General features: G+C 52.1%; 1 protein-coding gene across 2 annotated transcripts in view; it reads right to left on the reverse strand.

Moving 5' to 3' along the window:
- The window catches only part of PHACTR3 (phosphatase and actin regulator 3), a 158470-nt gene that overhangs the window by 33170 nt on the left and 111812 nt on the right, over window positions 1–13488 (reverse strand). For both annotated transcript variants that reach the window (XM_074318348.2, XM_074318349.2), the window contains exons 5-7: window positions 11388–11600; window positions 7931–8105; window positions 6920–7167 (exon numbers count right to left, since the gene is read on the reverse strand). In XM_074318348.2, the coding sequence (XP_074174449.1) occupies window positions 6920–7167; window positions 7931–8105; window positions 11388–11600 (636 nt within the window). The remainder of the gene's footprint in view (window positions 1–6919; window positions 7168–7930; window positions 8106–11387; window positions 11601–13488) is intronic.

Consider the following 13488-nt stretch of genomic DNA (forward strand, 5'->3'; position numbering starts at 1 on the left):
CCTGTGAAGTGCACAGAGGGACCTCCGCACACCTGCCCCTGCACAGAGGGACCTCCGCACACCTGCCACTGCTGGGCAGTGCCGAGCACTGTGCCACCACACTGCCCACTTCCTCCTGCTGATGGATGATGGAGTCCACTCCTGCCACAGAGCTAGACAGATCTGGGTTCAAAATGGGCACGTTCCTTCCCCTCTGTTTGCCCTGATTTCCTCAACTGTAGCAAAAGGACAGTAACAGTACCTGCCTCCGCTGGCTGTCTCGGGGATTAGGTGATAGAAAGCATGCGAAGTGCCTAGTAAGGTACCTGGTGTGCAGTGGTGGCTCAAAAGAGAAAGGAGCTTTGTTGTGGTGGATTATCATGGCGCCTGAGGTCCCACAGCTCTGCTGCCAGTGCTCAGCGACAGCCACCCAAACCCTGACAGGCTCCTCCAGGAACAGCCCACCAGGTTATCCCAGAGGCCAGGCTCTTCAGAGCATCTTGCATCCCAGTGACTGTCCACAGCGCCACCTAGTGTCCACAGGGGAAATGACCGGGTTTCCAGGTAATTTCAACCCCAGAGCCCCAACTTCACGCACAGGCAATAACTGCATCCCATGATGAGGACAGGAGAGGAGGGAAGTAGGATTATTTTGTTATTATAAGGCCCTCACACTACCTTTGAAGTGGTATAGTGTTATTTAAAAGTGGACCTGGATGTAAACATATAAACTCTAGGGCAGTCACTAAAAAAAGTATAATTGATATGTTAAGACAGGAAAGAAAATCGAATTATATAAAATGCTCAGTTAAAACCACAAAAGATAGGGGCAGCCGGTTAGCTCAGTTAGTCAGAGCGCGGTGCTCTTAACAACAAGGTTGCCGGTTCGATCCCCACATGGGCCACTGTGAGCTGCACCCTCCACAACTAGATTGAAACAACTACTTGACTTGGAGCTAATGGATCCTGGAAAAACACACTTAGATAATAAATACAAGTTTAAAAAACAAAACCCACAAAAGGTAGAAAAAGAGTGGAAGGAGGAGGACAATAAATGAACAGCAGTAACTAATATGGTAAGTGTTGATCCAACTATGTCAATAATCACTTTGACCATCAATGGTCTCAATATACCAATTAAAAGGCAGAGATTCTCAGAGTGGATCAAAAAGAAGACCCAACAATATGTTATCTACATAAAGACACATATAGATTAAAAGTGAAGGGATGGAGAAAAATATACCATGCTAATAACACTAATCAAAAGAAAGCAGGAATAGCTATATTAGTTTCACACAGCAAACTCCAAAGTGAGGAAACTTATCAAGGGTAAATAAGGGCATTGCATAATGATAACGGGGTCAATTCCCCAAGAAGACATAATTCTTAACAAGTATGTACCTAACAGCAGAGTGTCAAACTATGTGAAACAAAAATAGATAGAACTGCAAGGAGAAATGGATGAATCAATCTACTAACATAGCTGGAGACTTCCACACCCCTCTACCAGAAAAGGACAGACCCAGAAGGCAGAAAATTGGTAAGGACACAGATGAATTCAAACCACAATCAATACATTAGATATAAGTGATATTTGTAGACTACTCCATCCAACAGCAGCAGAATATACATTCTACCCAAGCTCACCTGGAACACCTACTCAGACAGACCACATTCTGGGCCATAACACACACGTTAACAAATTTAAAAGAATAAAAATCATATTCTTTGTGTGGGAAATCCCAATGTACATGGAAATTAAAAGACACACTTCTAAATAATATTTGGGTCAAAGAAGAAATCTTAAGAGAAATTTAAAACTATTTTGAATTAAATGAAAGTGAAAACACAACTTATCAAAATTTGTGGGATGCAGTGAAAGCAGAGCTTAGAGGAAAATTCATAGCATTGATGCATTTATTAGAAAAGAAGAAAGATCTAAAATCAATCATCTAAATTATCAATTTAGAAAAATAGAAAAAGGGCAAATCCAATCCAAAGTTGGTAGAAGAAAAGAATAAGAATCAGAGAAGAAATGCAGTGATAGTCAAATCAGGAAATCAACAGAGAAAATCAAGGGAACCACATGTGGCTCTTTGAAAAAATCAATAAAATTGATTTGCCACTAGCCAGGCTAAGAAAAACAGAGGATACAAATTACCAATATCAAAAATAAAAGAGGGGACAACATTATCAATCCCATGGACACTGAAAGAATAAAGGAAAACATGCACAACTCTATGCCCACAAATTTGATAACTGAGATGAAATGGATCAATTCCTTGAAAGACACAACCTGCCAAAAATCGCACAAGAATAGATGATCTGAACGGGCCTATATCTATTAAAGAAATTGAATCCATAATGAATAACCTTCCAAACAGAAAGCAACAGGCCCGATAGGTTCACTAGTGAATTCTACCAAACTTTAAAGGAAGAAATTATACCAATTCTGTATAATCTCTTGCAGAAGAAGGAATGCTAACCCTATCGATGAGGCCAGCATGACCCTGACGTCAAAACCAGGCAAAGACATGATAAGAAAACTACAGACCTCTCAAATGAGCAGAGATGTAAAAATCCTCAACAAAATATTGGCAACAATTATTTAAACTGCTAAACAAATTTTAAGTAAATATTTAAATTAAAATTTTCATTTAAAATCAATTTAAATTTAATGTTTAATTAAAAATCTAAATTAAATTTTAATTAGCAAATTAGCTAGAACTGGGCATCCACATGCAAAACAAAAAAGAATCTGGACACAGACCTTATACCTTTCACAAAATGGATCACAGACGTAATGTAAAATTAGAAACTAACTCCTAGGATATAACATAGGAAAAAAATCTTGATGACCTTAAGTATGGTGAGACATCGCCAAAAGCATGATCCACGAAAGATAATTGATAAGCTGAACTTCATTAAAACTGAAAACTTCTGTTGTGCAAAAGATGATGGAAAGAGAATGAGAAAACAAACCATAGGCTGGGAGAACATATTTGCAAAAGGAACATCTGATAAAAGACTATCATCCACAATGTATAGAAACATTTTAAACTCAGCATTAAAGAAACAAACAACCCTATTAAAAAATGGGCCAAAGACCTAAACAAACCCTTCACCCAAGAAGATACACAGATGGCAAATAAGTACAGAAGATGCTCCCCATCTCGCCGTAAGGGAAACGCAAATTAAAGAAACGAGACAGCCCTGCACCCGTCAGGACGGCCACAACCCAGAGCACTGACACCACACGCCGGCGGGGACGTGGAGCCACGGGAACCCTCAGTCACTGTGGGGAAAGCAAACGGTGCAGCCACTTTGGAGGACAGTTTGGCAGCTTCTTACAGAGCTAAACATACTCCTAGGATCCAGCAATCACGCTCCTTGGTATTTATCCAAAGGAGCTGGAAGCTTGTCCACACGAAACCTGCACACGGACGTTTACAGCAGCTTTATGCACAATCGCCAGAAGTTGGAAGCCACCAGGATGTCCTCCAGTGGGTGATGGATAAACAAACTGTCCATCCAGACAGTGGAATATTACTCAACACTAACAAGAAATGAGCTGTTGAGCTGTTGGGCCATGAAAAGACACGGAGGAACCTTAAATGCACATGACTAAGCGAGAGAAGCCAATCTGAAAAGGCTGCACCCGTGTGATTCCAACTACACGACCTTCTGGAAAAGACAAAACCAAGGAGACAGAGAAGACCAGTGGGTTCGGGGGGGGGGGGGAGGGATGGACAGGGGAGCACAGGGCACTTTCAGGGCAGTGAACTACTGTGTGTGACACTGTAATGGTGGGTACATGACATTATACCTTTGCCCAAACTCGTAGGAAGTACACCACCAACAGTGATCTTAATGTCAGTCACAGACTGGATGATGATGACGTGTAAACACAGGTTCATCTATTTTAACAAACGTCCCATCTAGTGGGGACGTTGATAATGGGGGTGGGGAACTATACAGGTATTGGGGGGCACAGGGAATATGGGAAATCTCTGCACCTTTCTCTTCATTTTGCTGTGAACCTAAAACTGCTCTGAAAAACAAAATCTTAAAAAATTGCTCTTGATGGATTTGAGAATGTCCCCACTTCCTGTTTTTACCTGGCGCCTACGTGCACATAAAGGTGCGTGTGTGCGGGCATGTGCGTGTGCAAGCGTATGGTGGGAGTCGTTTACACACTGCCAGAGGGGGCGTCCAGCGCGAGGCCTAAGCACGCGGCCTGTAACGCAACTCTCTGCATCAATCACGATGTCATATTTGCACCACGTGGAAATCCAACTGTTAGACTAACTCAAATATGTTTTCGCCACAACTGGGGCGAGCAGGACGCCCTTCCAGCTGGTGCGCAAGGCAGGCCTGCTTGGATGGGGCCGCCAGCAGCCCCAGAAATTAAATTCTAACGTGGATACGTGTGCTGCCGACTAGTAGAGAATTCCAGGTGACAAGACGTTTGATAAAGTTTCCTCGAAGTGGTCATGTGGGACAAGACCAGGCCTGCAGAGGCTCCGTCAAGCACCTTCCTGTGGTTACTTTAATGCCCTCTTGACTTCGCACCTGACATTTTATTTATTTACCATTAGGCAGATAAATAAATAAATAAGCAGCACTGCAGCACTTATGATTAATAATGGATGAATCTACTGCCTGGCACTTTTCTGCTTCAGCACCACAGAGATTCACAAATAACGAACCAGCCGTAACAGAGGAAGCAGGGTTTGAACTCGAGAGAAGCCAGTATCATCTGATCCATTCCCGTGTCCTGCTGGGCCAAACGAAACACTCTTATGGGTCTTTCCTACTGTGACTTCTCCTCCCAAAGCAACATTTTATTTATAGACTCCTTGTATAACCAATATTGAATTTTTTCCTCCAAGCATTTTTGTCTCCAAGATTCATAATGGTGTGGGAGTTATGGACACATCTGAGCATGTGAGAAAAGCAAAGACCCTGCTTTCTGGACTCGATTGCAGGGGTTCAGGGACCCCAGACTGGATGCAGGACTAGCACCCAGAGTCTCAATTTGCAGATGGCAGGACTCTCCAGGCAGACCTGTGTGCAACTGGGTGTTCTTAGCGTTGAGTGTGAGGCTTCGACCTTCAGCCCCAAACACTGGTGCCCACAAAAGGCCCCAGGCGGAGGGGAGGCTTTGCTTGGGGTTTGCAAATACAGTAAGTGCACGGCGTCCCCAAGCACAGCATGGGGTTGAGCTGGGCATGTTATTGACTGCTGAGTTTCTACTGAGTTCTATCCTTCCTGCACTCTTGTCACACCACAGTGTGACCAAACTCCATGGTCAGTTAAGGGCACCAGGTTTTAAGAGTCAAGTAACAAGAGACTGAGCTTTGACCCACACCCTGGAAGAAACCACAGAGGAAGGCAGAAACGGGTCCTCTTCCACGTGACAGCCAGACCAGGACGAGGGCTCCCTGCACTGCCATTATTCATACTTCACAGGCATGGCGTCCTTTAATCCCCCTTATGGCCACCTGCACGCCAGGTGCAAAGTCAAGAGGGCATTAAAGTAACCACAGGAAGGTCAGAGGCACCGTTTAGAGGGTTGGGGCACAGTCTGGGATTGGAGCTGTGGTCAAGACTTGGAGACATCTGCTCAGCCACCCCCAGGAGCCCTCAGGTGGAGGTGCCAAGTCAGCAGAGAGGAGAGACACCTGCAGCTCGGGGTCCTGGGCTAGAAGAATGAATGGGGACCCATGGGCGCTGCAGGCAGCATTGAAAGCCATTCATGCAGCAGCTGCTTTGTGACGGCAACTTTGAGCCAGGCTCTGTGTGGATGAGGGGCACAAACATGCTGGCACTGTCCCTCGTGCGGACAACCGTCAAACACATAAATTAGGTAAAGTAATCAGATAATTGACACATCAGTGGGCAGACAGATGACAGGCAGATGATGACAAAAATGAGTGTGAAATTACCAGTGCCCACGTGACGAAAGGCATTTACTGTGTTGTCCTAAATGCTGAGGACGAGTGTGTTTGATCTGATCAGGGAGGCAACAGAGGTGAGACGTGGGGACCTACCCGGGGCCACAGGGGCAGGGAGCCAGCTCTGTCCTATGGCAGGTCCCGTCGGAGGCAGGCGGACTGGCCCCGCTGCAGAGGGCCCACGCTCTGCCCAGGGCAGTGAACGTCACCAGGAGATGCCTCCAGGAAGAACAATAACCCCTCATTCAGTGATAGGAGCCCTCCCTGAAAGGCCTACAGCGTCCACCCGGGACCCTCCGTGAGTGACAGCGCAGCTCAGCACAGCCTGTGTGGGTGCACAGTGAACCCCTGCTTTCCCTGCTCGTGGCCTGCACCCCTTTCCCTTGGTCAAGGGGCTGTCTACAATGCTCTGGCTCCCTGAGCCCCCAAGTCCTCAAGGGTAGGACAGACTGTGACCCTGAGAAGATGTTGTGAGGACAGATACGGAGCTGGGCTTCCAAGGGCCCTGTGACATGTGGCCCCGAACGAGCATTTGTGCCACTTCCGAGGTGGCCACCGGAAACCTCCCCTCCCACCCGCTCTCGCTTTCCTGCTGGCATTCTGGGCCACACGTTGCGAACACCAGACACCAGAGGACCACCTGTTCTCCTTTCTGCCATGTCACCCCAGGCAGCGTCCTCTCAAAGCCATTTGCGGAGCCACATTTATGTTGTTTCACACACAGGAAAGTGAACGTGCAATTTTCAAAATGAAGCCAGGTCAACCAGTGCTTCCTACTTGGCGCCCCAAGCCCGTCTGCATGCACCCCTGCCCGTCTCTGGAGGTGAGACTCCCTCCAGCGCTCCCGGGTGCAGCCCCTGCCGTCCTGCCTCCATGCTGGTGGCGGGAGTGCCACCCCCAAACACACAGACTCCAGCCCCCGCCCAGAGGCAGGACCTCCTGGGAGCGCCCGCTCGGCAGCCAGCCCCCAGCCCCAGGCTCACCGGAGATGATGGAGGCGTTCAGGGCGTCCTCGTCCTGGTACAGAAGCAGGTCGTCCTGGAGTTCGGAGCTCACGAGCAAGTTTTCCTTGTTCTCCTCCGACTCGCTGGCCGCGCTCCGTTTGCTTTCCGAGGCCCCATCGAAGCTCCAGGCCTCTTCCCGCTCCCGGCCCCGCTCCACACTGGACGTTCTCGACAGGCGGATATCTACACGCTTCTTCGGGGACCCTTTACTGTCCCTCCCTTGAAAACTGAACCAAAACGGTAACCGGGATTATACGCTGTCCCCTTCACCTGGAAACCCAGCAAAGCCCAGTGAGGGGTCCATGATGGACACTGCAGAGACGGCCGCCCCGTAAGCACAGCTTCTTGGCGTCGGTCCCAAGTACACAGGGCACGAAGTGCCACCGGCACACACGGCTTTACGTCCAAGACCCATGGTGTTGAGAACGTGCTGTTTCCAACAGCAGACACATGTAATAAAACCTGCCCAAACTGAGTGCGGCAACTGCTCAGCCAGCCATGTCTCAGGACTTCCAAGGCCTGAGAAGGGCACTTTGTCTGGCATCTCCTCCAAACCATATGTGTGCCCTTCACCTGCTTTGCCCTCCAACAAGCAGCTTCTCCTTCACACTCCATGAGGCACGAGACCAAGACGACCAGAGGGAGCCTTCGGGACAGGCGCACCTCTCTCCTGATGAAAACTCGAGGGGTCCTCCCTCGTAAGTCTCTCTCTCATGAGCACCCACCCCACCGGGGTCCTCTGGGATCCACGGTGCACACACCCCACCCCACCCCCTCCCTACCCCCGGCCCCTCGCGGAATGTGGCCACCAAGACCAGCTGCAGAGCCCAGTGCAAAACGGAAATGCAGGGCCCCTTGTTAAAAAATGATGAAGAATTTCAAGGTGGCGACAGCAGAGAATTGAGCCCAGCCCAGCCCCGGGTGACTGCACAGTGCACCCCTGAGGCTGGCCAGGCGCACAGGTCTCCCCTGGGAGGGCGAGGGCCTCACCTGTCCTGGCGGTGCTTGGTGGCCAGCGCCCTGTGCAGCTCCTCAATGACACGGCTCGGGGGCAGCGGCCGGTGGACAGTGGTGAGATGAGGAGACCCCGTGGGTGTGGAAAGCTGTCCTCGGAGGGGAGGGTCTGTGCTCTTCCCGCCAGAGCCTTGGAAGAGTGCGGCCTGACCTGCGGAGCGAGAGAGGCCCACAAGAACGTGAGTGCAGGAAAGGGAGGAAGGGCATTGCTGAGACATGAGCCATGGGGCAGAGAGGACGCAGGCCCATGGCCAGACGAGCACCGATGACCCGGGGCCTGTGGACCACTATCCATCACGCACGGACACATGTAACAAGTGCTGCTTAGCTGAGCACATGACCTGCCCAGGGGACCATGTGTCGCTCCCATTTCTCAGATGAGAAAACTGAGGTTCAGAAGCCAGTTCCAGGCCGTGCACCTCTAGCAGGTGACGGGGCTGGGATGGATCCGGCAGCGTGACTCCAGGTGCAGCTGGCAGAGACCATGGGACCTCCACACGGGGAGCCGTCACCCAGCTGGGCCGGGGCGAAAGCCTGCCCTGAGGGCTACCTCACACAGGGTCCAGGCAGCTGAAACACAGGGGAGTCGAGGGGCGCCCTGCGATTCATACTGACAGGAGGGGAGGGAGCTACAGCAAAAAGAGGAGCACCGGTCCGTCTTAATGGGGCCGCTGTGACTCAGGGCTGCCAGATACGAAGATTTTGCGAGAAAAGCCAGGAATGTGGATTCAAGGTAAGCACTTTCCTGCACTTCTATACATTCTACCATCTAACGCTGAAACATACTTCACTGTCTTGACCATGCTGGCACCCATCTTAAAAAACACTGAGCACCACGCAGACGCAGCAAAGCAAGCCTGAGGTGGGAATTGGGGGCAGGAGACGCCCTAAAATCTGGGGGAAGGAGAAGTGAGGAAGCCCGTGGCTGGGCCCACTGTGCATCTCAGACAAGAAAGCGCCCAGTGGGGACTCAGCTTGTGCACTGTCCCCTTGGGCCCCAGGAAAGTCCAGCTGAGGGGCCCTTCTCCCCCTCTGCTGCCACCTACCATTCACGTTATGAGGCAAACATTTCCCCAAAAGGAAAAGCGAACGAGGGGCAGTGGAGAAAATAAACGCTCCCAAAGGTAGACTGTGAGCGATCCAGGCCGAAGCCCAAAGCTCACAGCCATCCGCCTGGCCCCTCTGCTCCTAACCCAGTCCCCAGACGAGCTGATGTGATGGCCAGTGAGTGTTCTGGAGCTCCTTGCACCTGCGGGGAGGGTGGAGGTCAGAGGAGCCGCCCCACAGGCCCCGGGACCCAGAATTTAGGACATGGGAAAACATAGAGGAGTCACGTGACATGAAGGTCGCGTGCCGATCTTCCCGAGCCCCTGGGCTGAGTTGCTGAGGGCCCAGAAGCAATTCCACAGCAGCCAGAATACAGCCCAGTGAACGGCGCCCAAACAAATGGAGCTCCAGCTGCCCCAAGTTTCAGGGGATGGAAAGGGGGATTATCACACAGACACTACCAAGATGCCAAACAGCACCAGGGCTGCCTCAAAACTCTTGCTCTAGTCTGTGTGGCCGTGTCCCTCAGGGCTGCACACTGTGACGCAGTCCCAGAGATGGAGAGAGATGCAGGAAGCAGACAGGGGGTCAGAGCGTCCATCTGTGGCTTCGATCACTGGCACCCTCACTCAATGGGCCCGTGCTACATGCCAGGCACAGGGCTGTGATGGTGAACGCAGCGACGTGGCCGCCATGGGACTGTCTGGGGAGGGAGTGGAGATGGAGAAATAATTCTACAGAGGAGGTTTGGGTTCCTGGAGTTGCTGTAACAACGTGGCGCAACCTGGCTGGCTCAGAACAACACACATGTATCCTCTCGGCTCTAGAGGCCAGAAGCTGGAAGCCAAGGTGTCGGCAGGGCTGGTGCGTCCTAGGGGCCGAGAGGGAGAAACCGTCCCAGGCCGCTCTCCCAGCTTCTGGTGGCTGCCGGCGTCCTTGGTGTCCCTTGGCTTGTAGACATGTCACCACCATGTCTGCCTGCTTCTTCACATTATCTCTGTGTGTCCTTTTGTGTCTCTTCTAAGGACACCGTCATTGGACGCGGGGCCCCCGTAACCCAGGATGATGGCATCTCAACCCTTCTCTAACTGTGTCTGTAAAGACCCTTCTCCAAGGAAGGTCACGTTCTACGATTCTGCTTCGACATGAACTTTGAGGGGACACTGCCCAACCCATTATACGTGGAGAAACGACGTGGCAAATGCCAGAAGGCCAGGCCCGTGTGGCCACTGGGAGAAGGGACAGGAATGCACGGGCACTGACCAGGTGAGGTGAGGGGAAAGAATATTCCAGAAGGGAGAGCAGCATGGGGAGTGGGGGCGGGGGTATGAGCTCTGGGCCCAGAACTGGGTTCCAGTCTCCTCAGCTGGGGGACCTGGGACAAGTTGCTGGAGCCTCCTGAGCCCCAGTTTCCTCCACTGCAAATCGGGCCCATGTCCCCTAGGGGCTGACACATGGCTTGTGAAGGGGCCGTGTGGCCTGGGGCCTCCTTGGAGTGGCGGGGGCTGGAGCGCACTGGACAATGGGTAAGTCCGAGTCTGGGTGGTGGTCAGGGGTGGGGCAGAACCGCTGGACTCTGCTAACCACGGTCATCTTCACACCCTCCAAGGCAGCATGCAGGACTTACTCTCAAAAACAATCTCCTCATCGTGAAGGGCCTGCTTTTTCCCCGAGACCGCAGTGTCTCCAGTCTCCAGCAGTGATGGGGGAAGAGATACCCAGGTTTGGAAAGTAAATGCCCCAACTTCTGGGATTTTTCAGGCAATGCAGCCAAAGCTGCAGAAGTGGGGGCCTCTGCCCAGCCACGCTCCCCTCTCTGGCCACCACTCTACAGGCTGGTGTTGATTTCCTGGCTCTGCCTTGCTGGACAGAGTTCACTTGAGAACGAATTGGTGAAACAGGGATGAGCAGAGAGACAGTGAGAGGCTGAGAGAGGGAGGGAAGGAGGAAGGGGAGAGAGAGATGAAAGAGAGAGAAGCAGGAACAGAAGGGCACCTAATCACCCAGACAGACAGAAAGTCCTCATGCTGGGGGCTGGCTGGTCTGCTTGGGGGAGCTGAGTGGTCTGACGACCAAAGGTCCTCGCTAAGAACAGGCCCTCCGCCTCCAGTTGTACCCCCTGCACCTGTCCAAAGCCCGAGTCACAGAAGCAAAGAGGGTGAACAGTGGGAGCCCAATCAGGACTGGCTGAAGCATTGGTGGAAGGAAGGGAGGAAGGGAGGAAAGAAGGAAGGAAGGAAAGAGGGAGGGAGGGAGGGAGAGAGGGAGGGAGAGAGGGAGGGAGGGAGGGAGGGAGGAAGGAAGGAAGGGAGGAAAGAGGGAGGGACGGAGGGAGGGAGGGAGGAAGAAAGATGGGTGGGTGGACGGGTGATATGTGCGGACCCACCTGTGACATTTTTCGTGGCTTTGGAGCCTGCCTTGGGCGGTGGGGTGGGCAGCAGTGGGGGGCTGGGGAGCTGTCCCACGGATCTCTCCAGGGTTCTGGGAGGACTGTCCAGGGAGTCGGACCCAGCTAAGGCTTGAGAGGACTCATCCGTGGTAGGCGGAAGGCTGCCGGCGGTGTCTGCTTCTTCACCTCTGGATGCTGACGGCATCTTGGCTGGTTCAAAGACAAAACAAAGTGTTCACAAACCATGGTTCCTCTGATTGGGCGGATGTGAGTGAGGAGAGCAAGGGGGCTGTGGCTGGGTGGGGTTGTGTCCTCAGAGCAGGATATAAAAGGGTCACTCCACATACACACTTGACTTCCGGTGAGTTCAACTATCGACAGAACGTCAGAGGCAGAGAGAGGAGGAGGAAGGGAGGAGGGAGGAGAATCATTTCAAGAGCTTGAGTGATTCCACCCCTTTTTTCACTCCATAGATGGTGCCAAAGCTCCTGCTTCGTCTGGGGGTGGCGGTCAAGATCACAGGTTTTGGAATCACACCCACCTGGACTCCAGTCGGCCCCTGCACTTACTCCGTGACCTTGGATAAGTTACTAAACCTCTCTGTGCTCCATTTACCCATGCATGCCATCGGAGTAGTAACAAAAGTCCCTCCAGTCTTGCTGTGAAGCTCAAACAAGAAGTGACAATGAGATGTGTGCCTGCCTGGCCCATTGCAGACCCCCAAATTCAGCAGCTATTGACTTTACATGTCCAATGTGCAGCAGCCCTGTGCCCTGACGTGCCAGCCAGATGCGTGGTGGGCAGGGGCAGGGAGGTTAGATTTTGAGGAAGGGTGAGCCCACCCAGAGCCCCCATCCCCTCCTCTCAGCTGTTGGCTCAGACTCCCTAGAACCGCTCCTCTGCTGCCTTGAGCACCGCCCTCCAGCCTGTCCACCCCTCTGCTTCCTTCCAATCCCTCAACCCTCTCCTTTCCCACTTGGCTCTTTATCCAGCTCGAGGTCACTGTCCCTCAGAGCAGCAATCTCACCCACACGACCCCCCCATGTCCTCTGCCTCAGTTCCTCTTCATTTAACTCTTAAAACCCCATCTCTGGCTGAAGCTTCGATCCACTGGTTCCCACCTGTGCCGAGAGCTGCAGGAAAAAAAAGGGCAACACACAAGCCCCAGTCCCGGCCCTCTCAGGACCACCACCCTCCAGGGCCCCCAGCTCTGCCTCCATCCTGCCGTCACTCTGCTCCAAACCTTTCTTGGTTCTTTTATACCCCCAGCATCTCACCTCCCGCCCCACTCCCCACGCAGCCTCACCTGCAGATTCTCAGGGGAAACTGAGGCTATCAGACAGGGGCTCCCCTCTGATTTCTGACTCAAACACAAATCCACCGTCCTGATGCCCCTTCCTTCCTTCCTCCCCGACACAGAGGCAGCACCCATTCCCTCCTTGGGACCCCAGCAATCCCTGCCCTCTTCGACCACACCCCAGGTGCCCAGGCCTGTGCTGTTTCATTTTTACAACCACCTGAGGAGGAACAAACAAGCTGTACCCTCAGGGGACAGCTTGACAGAGCTGGTCCTAAAATCACTGTGTGTGTGGGACTCATCCATCCACCAGGGAGTGTCACGCTGGAGGCCTCACCTTGGGCAGGGCGCTGTCCGCGGTGCTGAAAACACCGCTGACTGAGGCGGGCGGACCCTGCCCTTAAGGAGCATCCATCGAAACTTTAGAAGCAAACGCTGCATCCCCCACGTGTCCCCACTAGTTGGCACCATTTCTGTTCTTTTATTGTTCCTGTTGGAAAGTTGGAAACCTCTCAGGCCAGGCCCTTTCTCTTGTGTAGCTCATGGAAATGTCCTCTTTGCCTTAGAAGGGCTGGTCCTCCCAACTCCTGCTGAGCAAAATCTGAGAAAGAACATGCCGTCCCCCACCCTCTGCTGAAGGCAGACTCAGCTCTGTATCATGACGTTAGTGTGAACTGAGAAGCTCTGCGCTGTGCTCCTTGCCTCACATCACATGACGTATCCTGTCATGCACGGATGCCCACAGGACAGTGCTGTTTTTCATTATTACTGTCACTATCACTACTTATAAAACTGCCTTCA

The sequence above is a fragment of the Rhinolophus sinicus genome, chromosome 13, assembly GCF_057876585.1.
Source record: "Rhinolophus sinicus isolate RSI-liver-muscle chromosome 13, RSI-T2T, whole genome shotgun sequence".
Taxonomy (NCBI): domain Eukaryota; kingdom Metazoa; phylum Chordata; class Mammalia; order Chiroptera; family Rhinolophidae; genus Rhinolophus; species Rhinolophus sinicus.